General features: G+C 36.0%; 1 protein-coding gene across 10 annotated transcripts in view; it reads left to right on the forward strand.

The window, feature by feature from the left end:
* Nucleotides 1-14,596, forward strand: part of CEP112 (centrosomal protein 112) — a 504,767-nt gene that overhangs the window by 116,357 nt on the left and 373,814 nt on the right. For all 10 annotated transcript variants that reach the window (XR_011493899.1, XM_014847643.3, XM_070483475.1 and 7 more), the window contains 5 exons: nucleotides 92-246; nucleotides 571-700; nucleotides 1,519-1,611; nucleotides 2,359-2,418; nucleotides 10,819-10,898. Coding sequence is in view for 9 of the 10 variants with exons in the window: in XM_014847643.3 (XP_014703129.2) it covers nucleotides 92-246; nucleotides 571-700; nucleotides 1,519-1,611; nucleotides 2,359-2,418; nucleotides 10,819-10,898 (518 nt within the window). In the remaining variant the exon portion in view is untranslated. The remainder of the gene's footprint in view (nucleotides 1-91; nucleotides 247-570; nucleotides 701-1,518; nucleotides 1,612-2,358; nucleotides 2,419-10,818; nucleotides 10,899-14,596) is intronic.

Raw genomic sequence — 14,596 nt, forward strand, 5'->3', positions numbered from 1 at the left:
ATAGGATATATATTTTCTTCGGGCTACTTAATGATGCAGAAGTGTTCTAAAGTCAGTCAGAGGCTTTTTTAACAATGGTCTATTCTTTTAGAACCAGATGGTCAAGGAACTGGAGTCCCGCGTCCAGCAGCTGACAGGAGAAGCAGAGAACAGTAATTTACAGAAGCAGAAGTTAATCCAAGAAAAACTGGAACTTGAGAGATGTTACCAGATAACATGTAGTGAATTACAAGAAGTAAAGGCAAGGTACTGTGTGAAGTCAGACCTCGCTTGGGTGTGGCTGTGTAGTACTACTGTGTAGCTATATGTTAACTCTATAAATTATCTGCCCAAATTAGTCCCACCTTGTGCGTTTAATCTTGGGAGGTCTCCAACCTAAATACTGCCATTTGTTTAAGTCCCATTTAACGTAAGAAGCATAATGTTTAAAAACAGTTGATAAAAATGTGGATAATTATTTGACATATTGAAAGATAATGCATTTGGATTTGGTTGACTAAAAATTTCCATTTTAGAGGTTGATTCTAAATATATTGGAAGTATTTTTTTTTTGTCTCTTATTGCTTGTAGGCGCAACACACTGCATAAAGAGAAAGATCACCTTGTAAATGATTATGAACAAAACATGAAACTATTACAAACCAAATGTGATGCTGATATAAACCTTCTGAGAAAGGAACATGCGCTTTCCGTTTCTAAGGTATTGTGTGTGCTGGCACACGCAACCATGCAAAGTAGTTACTGACTTCACTCAGCGTGCAGCTGTGAGGGCCATGGAGAAGTGATTGGGCATTCAAAATTAGTCTCTCCTGTGTTTTATTCTTGAAATAAGTGAAAGAATTTTTATTGGTATTTAAAATACTGAAAATGCTAAATGTCTGATGTATAGCATGACATAAATATTTAATAAACTAAATTCTGCTATAATAAGTTAACCCTTTTAAGTGCCAAAGTTTTTAAAGGAGGAAACATAAAAATCCAAGAAGAAATGCTCAGTTACATTAATAATACATTTTTTAAAGTAACTATATACCTTATCATTATTCTTTGGAAATCTTGGGTATACTTTAGTTTTCCTGTCAGCACATAACACGTGTATGAGCCCATAGACACCCTCACCAACACCCATGCACCTTTGTGTCCAGGAATTGACACTTTCTGCAAGAGTATCCTATAGCTACAATTCTAAGGTAGTCAATTACTTGATATTTCATGAATTAAATGTTCCAGTGGGTTTGGTTTTAAAATTGAAATTTGAAAAGTTTTCTATAAACTTATTATTATACACTGTATTATATTTTCATAACTTTAAATACTATGCAGAATTTAATTTATATTTTTACTGTAAAAGATTAATTTTTTTTACTCTTTTTAAAAACACTTTTCATTCAGATTTATAGATAGTTTCAATTGTGATTGAACCTTCGGGGGGAAAAATGGTAAATTTATTCAACCAGAAGTAGGATGGTACAAAAATCAATATTCTGTTTTTTATTCTTCTTCTTAAAATCCTTCTAGGCATCTGATATGATTAAAGAATTAGAACAGAACATCTGTCAATTGAAACAGCAGTTACAGGAATCAGAACTTCAAAGAAAGCAGCAACTAAGGGTGAGTGCAGTGTTTTTACACAGAAGAACAATGGCTGAAACTCACCTTCCCTTTTCTTGATTTTTATGTACAAATGAGAGTCAATTAAAAAAAACTCAGAAATGTAAGTAGTCATTTCTGATTCTTTTATTTCATTGTGTCGTTTTTCATCTTATTTTATTTATTTTAACAAAAGGAGATGCCAATGAGATACAGAGAATAAAGAACAATAATTTTAGTTTGAATAATCTCCCTTTTTGAGATGAGTTTAAAAAATAACCTTATTTAAATATATTATTATTTTAGTATAATTCCCTCCTTTTAAATTATTATTTGCCAGTCGTCACAATTTCTCTTACCTCTCTCTCTTTCTTACTTTTTAGATCTTTTTTTTCCCTCATGGTGAAAAAGTACCAAGGACTGATGAATGATGTAACTTCAAATTTATTATTTCCACATGATTCAGTTGGTCATTTTTAAATAATCCCCTAATCCAAAGGGTCAGGAAGTTTCTCTTCTACTGTAATGTAGGTACTTCTGAGAGTAGTAACATCTTCAGATAACTAAGGTTTTATGGCCTCTAACGTAAAGCTACTCATGTTTCTATTTCTAGTTTACAAAATTGGACAGGTAGGGCTCTCTTACTAATGTGGAAAATTCAAATAAAGTTTATCATCAAGTAGATTGATTTATTTCATCAGATTACTAATTTTATTGACTTTAGTAGCAATTTTAACTATAATCAAAATAAATACTTATCATTCACAGGATCAAGAAAATAAGTTTCAGATGGAGAAAAGTCATTTAAAACGCACCTATGAGAAAAAGGTAATATGTTTTGTGAGAAGCTATAAGACATTTAAATAGCAAAGAAAGCAATTAAGAATGAGGGTTCATTTTTATAAAGCCACACATTCTAGACCTTACAGAATAACTTATTTCTAAGTTCATTTCGGCTAGCCAGTAATCAAATTTTGCTTCTTTATTTTTTGTTTATGAACATCTTCAGTTTGATTATTAATCATATCAATATTAAAACATTCAGTTGTATGCTATATTTAATGAGTGAAGAGTATTATTATGTTAACCTCTCATAGTAACACTTTGAAATTATATTTTCTTTCAACCAGTTTAAACATATGGTACAATCGGTGGGTGTTACTTTGTATTCTGTTGTGTCATATATGTAATAAGAACTTTCACTATTTCATCAAAGAATATGAAACACTGGAGGAGTTGTCTGCTACTTTAAAAACTGATTGATAATTGTTTCTTCTCATTTAGAATAGTGAATATTTCTACTGACATATGCTGGTATCTCTGTTATTAGTAATAACTGGGTTTTTTTGACACACTGTTAACACCTTTGGCAATGAAGTACAGAATTCTATGAGTTTGTGACTACTAAACTTCAGCTTTGAAATGGTTGTTTGCTGTAAGACAGAGTGTAGAAGAGTAGCTGAAATAGCGAAGATTTTGTTGCAGCTTTTGTAATTATTTACTGTTCTAACATTTGCCAAATTAATCTGCTTCTGAAGTACACAGATAATAAAAAATGAGAAAAAGGTTAACCCTTTAACTAATTAAAATACATATGAAATTAAAATTAAACAAGCTTTATAGCACAAAATTCCTAAGACACTTTGTGATATCACATCTTATCTATCCACACAGTCACTCAGCAGATATTCATTAAATGCTTCTGTTGGGCACGGAATTGTACGAGGTCCTGGGATAGGGGCAGTGGGTTAAGGATAAATTAGACATAGACTGCTCTCCAGGAGCTTAAAGTCTAGGAAGAAGACTGTCATTTGGAAAAGTATTTCCACTGACATATATTGACCTGAGTATGTGCTCTTTAAAATTATAATCAATTTTCTTATTGCTAAAGTTTTTTTGCTGCAGTTTTGATACAACTCAATGCAAGGTCTTAAAATATTTCGGGTCTACAAAATGATATCTGAACAGGAGAGGGAAATACTGCTTTTATTCAAATAATTTTTTTTAGTTTCTACTGTTGAACCATGCAGCTTCATAAATATTTTACTTACCAAAAGAAGACTATGCATTATCATAAGCCTCGCTCCCCCGTGTACAAGGCATCTGCATCCTCTGCGTGTACTGGTTGGTCCACTATTCATTTTTGGGCAGCTCTCTGGCTCCCTGTCCATTAAGGAACGCCTTCCTGGCCTTCTGCTCCATTGCACTCTGTGGTCAGCCCTCTTCTTGAGAGATGGTATCTGCGTACCTGTGAGACAGAGAGAGGCGCCGGTAGCAAGCAGAAAGGCACGCATTGACTAATTTTAAAAAAGAATGTATTCCTATCTCAAACTTGTTTAAGTCCTGCTGAGGACTGTTAGATACAGAGATAAAGCTGGAAAGACAGTCTTTCTCCTACCTCTATCTTTTCTTGGGTATGTAGCCACCAAGTAAGCTAAGTGTTTGGGATCAGCCCCTCTCCCTGATGGGCACACACAAGAAACAGACTGTCAGAGCTCAGTTCATTCTCATCCAGTAACCTTCCCTCCACGCCTGTTCTATTTCACTTCAGGGAGCAGACCGCAGTCCTTTCTATGAGGCATCATAACCACAGCTTTTCCCTTTCCATGAGGTATCAATTGGCCTGGCTTCTTAATAATGTAACTAGTTAAAGTGTGTTGTATTTTCAATGTAAATATGACGTGTTTAAAATAATAGCACTCTTTAAAAGAAAAATAAGCATATTTGTTCATATTGCATATGTTCTAACATTTATTTATATTGGAAGAAAATGTTGCTCAGCATGTCACTTTTTGTTTTACAATTAGTTCCATAATCTCCCCCTTTTAAATTGACATCTGTTCTTCTTTCTTTATTAAACCTGCTGTGATCTCAGGCCTTGAAGATTTGATGTCTTGTACCCCCCTCGGGGAATATCCTTTTTGCCTGCTCAAAGAGCTGCCGTAAATCTGACATAGTCCTGGGCTGTGTAACTGGATAGCTAAATGGGATGTATAGGGCTTTTGTTTGTTAGCCAGTGTTACAGGTGTGCACATTCAATAACTTTTGGCATAAAACTTTGTTCTGAATATCTGCTCAGGAGGAGGAAATGCCATCTGAATGACATTATTTCCTCATGCCAATAAGAAAGCGGCATGGGAGATTCTAACTTGTCTTTGAGGTAAGAGAAACAGTTGGCATCAGATGCTGTCCCTAATTTAAGTACACACACATTATCTAATGGTCTTTATTGATCTCTGGAGGCTATTGCCTGCTCTTAAGATCTTTGAACATCAAACAAATGATAGGTAGTAAAACTAAATGTCATTGTTTGATGAAGTGTCCTAATCTGTTCAATCAGGAAATGGTTAGGCCAAATGATTTTACTAGTGAGGAAACACCTGCCTCCTACAAATAACCGAGTGCTTGTTTTCCAAACAGGCACCAGAGAGTGAAGGATGGTGCTGTTTACCTAGAGAAGCTCAGGAGACAGATGTCAAGCTTGTGTATTCTAAAAGGTGCTGGAATATTTCTAAAACTGAAATATCTGCTTATCATTATTCTGATGGAACTGTGTAACAAATGAGATATAAAGTCTGATGGAGTTCAAAACCATTAAAGGTAGTTATTCCAGTTTTTAGCATACGCATATAATAGTTTTAATTAGGTTAAAAATAATTTAAAATTACCATAGTTTTACATATAATAGATTGTGTAATATTTTCTGACTACTACGGGCATAATTTCATTTAAGAGGACATGTGCCTTGAATGAAGTTTTCAAATATGAAATTGTACAGTAAAACAATTTGTACAAGTTGTACAGCCCAATGCCCCATATTTTTCATATTGGGAAGCAAGGTTACGGTGGTTAAGAGACATGGTGGGGTTATCCAGCTAGTTGGGGTGTAGGTCAGCAGCAGTTCAGGACTCTTTTTTATGCCATAAGGTCTACCACAGTACATCTATTTCCTTATATGTAGCAAATCTCATTCTTATTTATGCAAGTACTCCTTTCTTGGTTACTTAAATTCTTAGGATGCAAAGGAGTAAAATATACATTTAGTAAATGTTCAGTAAATGTGCTTATGGCTACTTAAATCAATTATGTATGACAAACATGTTCGAGAATATATGCTGTATCTTTGACTTTCTGGTTTGTATTTTCATTATTTAAATTAATTATTTAAATTGTTAACATTCCTTTTTGGTATTAACAATGTATAATGGGGAAAGGATTACAAGCAAATCAATTCAAGCCTTATTCCCCACTGCCATTAGTGCATTAAAAAGGAAAAATTGACAATACATTATCTCTGTCACTGTCCACTATTTGGAATACAGGTAAAAACTAAAAGTATAATCCAAAAAGGCTCTTAAGCATACAATATACATATATTCAGTTAAGAACAAATAACAAACAAACCCAGAACAGCATTTATTGACTGTTCTGGTGTGGGCCAGGGATTGTGCTGGGTGCTGGGGATATAAAAATAAATGAGAAACAGCTTCTAGAAACCCCCAGCTCGAAAGTCTGTGCATTGATACGTGCGTGTTTAACTCAGAGGGAAGGCTCTCATTCTCCCACCCAGATAGTCCCATTCCTGCTTTAGAAATTGTTCTAATGGTTTTAGAAGCAATAAATTAGATCAAGGTGCTTGAGTTAGCCCACCGACCAGGAAGTAGCAGCTGAAAGCTTGACAGAGTTTAAGATGGAATAGCAAGTGAGAAAAGGCGCTTACAAGAGCTCAAAATGCTTAGCAATTTGGGGGCCTTTTTCTGGAAGGGCCGACAGTCCATCTAAGGGGGTTAACTGTTTTGTGGCACACTGTGATTTTGGGTGTTCATAGTGACCTTGTGTTTTCAAGAACGTGTTTGTGTAGAGAGTGTTCAATCTAAGAGGGCAATGATGATAATCTTTTAACATTTGTGCCCATTTATTATGTTCCTGACATTGTTATAGGAGCTTTACATGGAGTAACTTACTAACTCATCATCTTGTTTATATTCTCACTGTTGTCCCCATTTTTCAGAGGTTGCACCTGGGGCACAGAGGGTTAAGTGACTTGAGAAGGGGTGGGGGTGCTGGCCCTGTGGCTGAGTGGTTAAGTTCACACACTCTGCTTCGGTGGCCTGAGGTTCGCCAGTTCAGAGCCTGAGCCCAGACCTACACACCGCTTCTCAGGCCATGCTGTGGTGGCATCCCACAGAGAGAAACTAGAATGACCTACAACCAGGATGTACAACTGTGTACTGAAGCTTTCGGGAGGAACAAAAAAAAAGAGGAAGATTGGAAACAGATGTTAGCTTGGGCCAATATTCAAAAAAAAAATAAAGAGGAAGGGGTGGGGCTAAAAACCCATGCAGCTGGACTCCGACTCCAGAGCTTGCACTCATAATCACGATGTAATTTTAGATAGGTTTTTTTCAAAATGGGTAATATTTTGAACTTTTAACTTAAAGGGTTAAATCTCAATTATGCTTTCATACAGGGAGTTCTGAGTCCCAGAAAAAACCTGAGCAGGAAATAGAGGGGAAGCTTTGGTAGCACAGTCCGTTGGAGGTACAGTCCCAATATGTAAAATACTGTTGACTCGCCCATAACTCTGATAGCAACTCCTTGTTAGTTTTCCTTGTAATGTCTTGTTTCAGAGTACCGAAGGAGTGGGTTGTGGAGAAAACTCCTCCTGAGGAGAGATCCCCAAACCCTCCTGGGGATTTCTGGGAACTGGATTTTAACTACAGCTCCTGGGAGGACATCATGCTAGGAGACATGAAACAGAGGCAAGGTTATGCCCCCTGTATTTTTTGCCAAGCACCAAATCTGAACAGATAATACACTGTTTAAGAATGAGTAGGAGAAAAAAGCCAAAATGGGGTCTGTGGAAAAATACTGTAGAGCAAAAGAATGAGAACATTACAGAGAAGACTCAGAGAAAGGAGTTTCTTCTGAAAATGGAGTACTCCAAAAGAAAACATGAAGAAATTCATCAGTAGAATACCAGAAGATATGATCTCTATGAAAGAGGAACAGATATCATAAGGAAAGAAAAGGATGAGGTGACAATGGGGTACTGTCATGGGAAGGATTGTAAAGACCCTAAAAACCTAATAGTAGTTTTAAAATCCACATACAAGTTGGTTGGGGAAGGATGGATGTTGTAAAGAATTAAATCAGTGATATGAAGGACAGGCCATTATCTCTCAGACTGCAAAGGAAAAGGGGAAGGAATAAAAATTTTGAGAAAGAAGATGGATATTAAGGCAGAAAATAGAAAAACCAGTATTATACAATTGATATTCCTGAAAAGAGGCTCAGAATAAATTAACACAAAAATGAAGATAGGAGAAAACTTTTCTGAAGGTCTGTTTATGAGAGTTTAGAAGATTCTCCCTGTATCAGAGAGATGTTGCAAATCTTAATGTCGTAAAACAATAGAGTGACATATGCTCTGTTTTTAGGCCAAAATGTTGTGACTCAAGAATCTTATACACACTCTTTCCTTCGGAGGGGAAGGCAACAGAATGACATTCTTGAATACGTAAAGCCTCAGGGATATATCACTCAGATATTCTTTTTGAAAATAAAATTACTGATGATGTACTTTAATCAACCTAAGGATAAGCAAAAACTCAAATCAAAACCAAACTACAAAAAATACTCAAGAACAAAAAAGGAGTAGTGGTGAATGCCAAAATTAGCTAAAATAGAGATGAATTTAAATGTTTATTGTGTACGTGATATAAAACAATGCAAATGTCAAAAAATTCTTGAGAGAAGGGAAGTAAAGTTAACAAAATGTTAAAATAGCTGTCTGGATCCACATTCTCAGATCATTTAAAAGAAAACTAAAAAGGATAGGAGAGGGAGAAGTAAACACGTGCCAGGTTATTACTTAAAAAATAGGACACAGAAGTTAATGTTTTACTTGCTGAATATTAGAGAATTATAGGTTAAAAATAATTGTGGAGTCTATATAGTATCACTGGTGAAATTAAAAACTGTTTCTGTTTATCAATCTATCAGGACATGGCAGGGTTTGGAACAACAAAAAAGGCCGTATAAAAAAGGAACATAAAAAACTAGGAAGCGTAAAGAGAAATTCCATAAATAAGAATATTTTAGTGATAGCAATAAATCCAATAATCTCACCTACTGAAAAAAGAAAATGTAGGAGCCGGCCCCGTGGCTGAATGATTAAATTCACGCACTGCCTTTTGGCAGCCTGGGGTTTAGTCAGTTCGGATCCCGGGTGTGGACATGGCACCGCTCATCAGGCCACGCTGAGGCGGTGTCCCACATAGCAGAACTAGAAGGACTTACAGCTAGAATATACAACTATGTACTGAAGGGCTTTGGGAACAAGAAGAAGAAAAAGAAGATTGGCAACAGATATTAGCTCAGGTGCCAATCTTTAAAAAAAAAAAAAAATGTACAATTTGAGTTAAAAGCCAAATCTGTATGATATTTACAAGAGACTTAAATTGATTAACAGAGAAAGATTAAAGCAAAAGGATAGGTAAATATGTATGAGTGACACCACTGAAAGTAACAGTTGAGACGTTAACTGAGCGGATGCTAGTTTCTCCCATTGACTTTCTTCCCAAGAAAGATTTGTTTTTCTTTGTGTTTTTAAGTTGGTGTTTGGATTTTCACTGAAAATTTCATTTCAAGAAAGGATTTACTGATATAAAAACATGTTTCCAAAATGTCCTCATTAGGTCATCTCTGAGTTGAATTTTGGGGCTTTAATCCTTTGATTCTCTACATTAAAAAAACCAGATCAGTGTTAGAATGATGCTTCTGTTGCCCTATTGATCCAATTTCGCATGCCTACTGTGTGCCAAGTGTTTCTCGGGATCCAAGAGAAGTAAGACAGTAATTTCGGTCTTGAATCTGGGAAAATTTTAGATAAACTTTTTTCCACATGTAATGTAGAATAATTGTAGTGGAAAAAATTTGCAAGGCAAGTTAGTTGCTCTTTCTCTTCCTACTAAGATAACTATTTGTAAGTGTTTTGATTTAACCATTTAAAATATGGAGGACATCTCCCAATTCTCCCGTAGTCCACCCTCCCTGCTACCGTGCGTGTTCCTCTCTGTTTCTCAGTTTTTTCTCACCTTGGTGATTGCCATCATAGCAGCCTGTAGAAGCTTTTTGATGCTCTCATGCAAAATTTCTCTCTACTTTCAGTTTACAAGTATTTTATTTTATTTATTTTTACTAAGACAGCAAGTGAAAAAAATAGAAGAGAATTATAAAAGGAAAAGACCAAAGAATATGGGATTTTTGAGTTAAATAGGTCTCTGTCCAAACTAATGTAAATAGCTGACTACAGGTATTTTTAGCTAGCAGTGATTCAGTCTTTGAAAAGGTTTGTGATTGTGTGTATGTGTGTGTGTGTTTTGTTGGTTTTGTTCTTGTCATTACTCCCCTGTTCCCCGTACCCATCAGTTAGACGTTCAGCTTCACCTGGGTTGCCAGCAGCTTAGCTGGTACCCCCACCCTACTAAGTGACTTGAGTTTTCTTACGTGCTGGCTGGGCTCTGCACCTCACTTGCCATGTATGTGGAGCCATGGCTGCTGTTTGACTCCTCCCCTTCCTTCCAGCTGTACCAAAGTTTCCTTTCCTGTTTTTAGATCCATATAATGTCCGTGTTGGGTGTGCTTATCTGCGTTTGCATGTGAAGAACTTTCTCTGAGGAGAAATTTTCATTTAGCGCTCATTATTTGTGCTGCCATCTCATCTATTCAAAGGATGCCACATTTAGTCAAGAGATACTTATGGTGGGGGGGGTCTCCTCCCCAACTCTGTAAATGCTTTTACGAATCATTCCTAACAGTGGGAGAGAAGGCTATTTCATCATAAGCTGTACGTGTTTGGGGAATAGAGACACATTTTTTATTGTATTCTCCTGAATCTTGTGAGATTCCTTTCCTTTGGCTAATCTGTAATTTTAAAAAAATTCAAAAGTGATTTCTTTCTTTTTGAGTTTCTTACGTATCAGTTTGTTTTACAGGGAATCCACATGCAGGTAGAGTCAGACAATTATTAACTTTGACCAGAAAATTGGTACTGAAATAATTATATAGTAAATGGTTATGGCTCACCAAGTCTCCATCTTGAAATATCTAAGTCTAATTTTATATTAAAAATGGATTTAAGTTTACTGCTTCATTGTTTGTAGTTCTCCTTTAAGTAAACTTTACTTGTACTCTGGTAAATTTTGCATATCTTTGTCATGGCAGATTCATGACTTGCAGAGTGAACTAGATAAAGAAAAAGAAGATGCTCAAAAGAAAATCCAAAAATTGGAGGAAGCTTTGAAGTGAGTAAAATTATAATATACTTAACTTAAAAAATACTCTTATTCTAAACCGTGAGCCAAGTTAAGTAACTAGAACCTAAACCTCATATTTTTTATAATAGCCTTGTTATATTTGAGTCGGTTTTCCATCATGAACTTGTATTTTCAGAATTTTGTTACTAGCCATAAATCTTTTTAAAAAAGGAAAAATCATTTCAGCTGTTTTTAAGTGATAGGAATGTAAGGAAATAGAACTTAGTGATTTCAGATGCTTTCTTCCTCTTAAATGAAAACAGATTAAAACAACAACAACAAGATTTAGGTCTTAGGACATTTGGAAATTCCTCTGTAGATTATTTTGAAAAATTTGGGTAATGAATGTTCTAGCCGTCAAATCTGAAAATGGACTACTATACAGGCACTGGTAGGGTTTTGTCTCATGATATAATACTTACATAGACAGATTGGAGTGTTAGATTTTTTCTTCTCCGTTCATTTACTAAGTTGATTAGGCTCTACTTATCACTAAGTTTTATGTTGCGGTTTTTGCTGGAAAACATTGATTTATTCAATATATATTGAGTTCCCACCATGTGTCAGACAATGTGTAGTCCCTTCCCAAGAACCTTATAGTCCAGTTGGAAAGATATTCAAGAACTTTGGCAATTATACTACAGAGTGATAAGAACTTTAATAGGAGGAAAGTCAACAGGGTACCTGACCCAAGAAGGCGATTTAAGAAGGGACACTTACTTGAGTGCAGTATGTCTAGCTAACTCCAAGAAAATCGGATAATTCCATTTTTCTTGCTTCCCCAAACCTCCAAGCAGGAGTAACTTACAGAAAGGCCAAAAAGCACACCCAAGATCAAACAAACTCAGTGTCAAATTCTGCCTGGGAAGATTGTGTAACCATTCCCTCGCCCTCACTTTGCTTGTTAGGAAAATGTATTGGCTGAGTTGCTGAACAGAGCATCTTAAAATAATTTATGTACGATGGCATCAAAGGATATCGCTTTTTAAAATCTACACGAGGACTTACTCTTACTTTTGTTCACAGCAGCACGTATGAATGAGATGAAATCAGAAGAGAACTATGATACTCATTAACTATTAAGTCAAATAACTGTATCTTACACTCCAACTTGAATAAGGACAAAACTAGAGCATTCTTGCTTTCTTGAAGGATATACTGAAAAAGTATATGGTTTTTTCAGAGGAGTTAAAATCTGTAAACTACAGACGTAGATAGTATAGATTTAGTTTTTTCCTTTTTCAATCTTCTGTCTTTACCAAATTTGATTTCTAAGTTTTCGGTACTATAAAAATAATAAAGCATTGTTCAGAGATATTGCATAAATTGTCAATTTTTAGGTATTCAGTGAAACATTTCAAGGTCATCTTTTCAATTGCTACCTTTCTCAAACTCCTCTTTGGCAGTAAAATACAAAACTGCCTTGAAATAGATTTGTTCTGATCCATATTACCTGTTTTCCATTGTCAAATTGTAAACATTGTAACTATTTCTCCCCTGACACTGATATATATAAGCCTTATGTTTTTCAGTTAGTATTGAAATTATGTAGTGGTAATTTCACTAGAAGATATGATAATGTTGGTCTTTGCATGATATGGTTATAAATGACCCTACAGGAAGCAAACCCTTATTTAACTAAAGCATGTTGTTTTGATTGTAGCACTGTATGTACATATGTATGTATACGGGACTGTAGTTGAATGTATACACCACAGATAAAACTTTAACCGGGTTTAAAAAAAAATAACAGAGAGAGAAAACAAATTCAAATATGGGCCCTAACCTCTCAGGCCAGAGGCCTCTTGACATTACTAAAACAAACTAATCACACATTTTTGTTAAAAAGAGGCATCTCGTGAAAACTGGATATTCCATTAGTCTACTTTTCAGTTATTATTTTGAATTTTTGTTTCAATTACTTTATAACCCTGAAACATATGTTTAGCTGACTTTTTTGCAAATTTATCTAATGTATACAATGTAGATATATAAGATATTTGATTATATAAATATTTAGAAATATCTGTTACGTTTGCTCTTGCTTAAACTTGCTGTAAAATATACTGTAAGGAAAAGTGAAACAGTGGCCAATTGTACCCTTACATTTTTTTTTGGTGAGGAAGATTGGCCCTGAGCTAACATCTGTTGTCAATCTTCCTCTTTTTGCTTGAGGAAGATTGTTGCTGAGCTAACATCTGTGCCAGTCCTCCTCTATTTTGTGTGTGGGATGCTGCCACAACATGGCTTGATGAGTGGTGTAGGTCTGCACCCAGGATCTGAACCCATGGACCCAGGCTGCTGAAGTGGAGCATGCGAACTTAACCCCAAAGCCACTGGGCCAGCCCCTACAATTTAAAAATAATTTTTAAAGCTAGGTAATGTAGTCTTGTGGTTAAAAATCAGAAAGATGAGAAAAAAAGCATATTGGGAAAAGCCCCCCTTCCACACAAGACCTCTAGCTGCACATTTTCCCCTCTTTGAGAGAAGCAGTGTTAAAATTCCTTGTCTCCTTTCATGTGCAAGCATAAGTATTCTTCTCCCATCATCTTTTCTCCTTACACTCTACATGTATCCTCATCTTTCTTTGTTTTGGTTTTTACTTGTCAGTATATCTTGGAGATTGTTTTATGTAAAGACATAAAGAGCTTCCTTGTTCTATTTTATGTGTTTGATATAATTTATTTTACCAGTTCTCTATCGATGAATGCCAGCCCTGGTGGTGTGATGGTTAAGATTGGGTGCTGCCACCCACAGGACCCGGGTTTGCATCCCAGTCAGGGAACCACACCACCCGTCTGTCATTGTCATACTGTGGCAGCTGTGTGTTGCTGTGATGCTGAAAGCTCTGCCACTGGTGTTTCAAATACCAGCGGGGTCACCCATGGAGGACAGGTTTCAGGGAGCTCCCAGACTAGACAGACTAAGAAGAAGGACCTGGCCGCCACCTTGAGAAAAAATTGGCCATGAAACCCCTATGAATTGCAGTGGAGCACTGTCTGGTACAGCGCCAGAAGGTGAAAGGAGGGCACAAAAAGACCGGGCAGGGCTCCGCTCTGCTGTCCACAGGGTCGCTGGGAGTCAGAATCCATTCCACGACACTAGCAACTGCTACTGATGAACACAGGAAGAAAGTCCTTCCATTTGTCTTCTGGCGTGTGGATGGCTTGATTTTAAAAGTTAAAACTGATGCATTTGGAGTGTGTCCAGGGTAGGTTGTGAGGTATGGATCCTATTGTTTTTGTTTTTTGTCAGATGGTTGCCCAGTTACCTCAACGTCATTTGTTTGATAATCCAGCCTTTCCCTCATTAGAGTTCTGCTCTAGCACCTTTATCATTGGATTTGTTTCTAGACTTTCTGTTCTGCAGAGATCTGGATATGCTTGCACCAGTCCCTTTTAGTTACTGCAGTTTTAAAATAATGTTTAATATCTAATAGGACTTCTTGTCTTGCTGTGGTGTTCTTTTTCAGAATCCTCCTTTTTTTTGTTTATGTTTTTCCATTTGAGCTTTATAATTAGCTTGTCTAGTTAAAAAACCCATTAGTCGTTTTGTTATTGTTGCTGAAAGTGTATGTAGGTTCAAGAGAGGAAGAACTGCCATCTTTTAATGTTGAATCTTTTTATGCAAGAACATGATATGCCTTTCCATTTGTTCGGGTCTTCTTTTGTGCCATTCTACGGCTA

This window comes from Equus asinus, chromosome 13, assembly GCF_041296235.1.
Source record: "Equus asinus isolate D_3611 breed Donkey chromosome 13, EquAss-T2T_v2, whole genome shotgun sequence".
Lineage (NCBI taxonomy): Eukaryota > Metazoa > Chordata > Mammalia > Perissodactyla > Equidae > Equus > Equus asinus.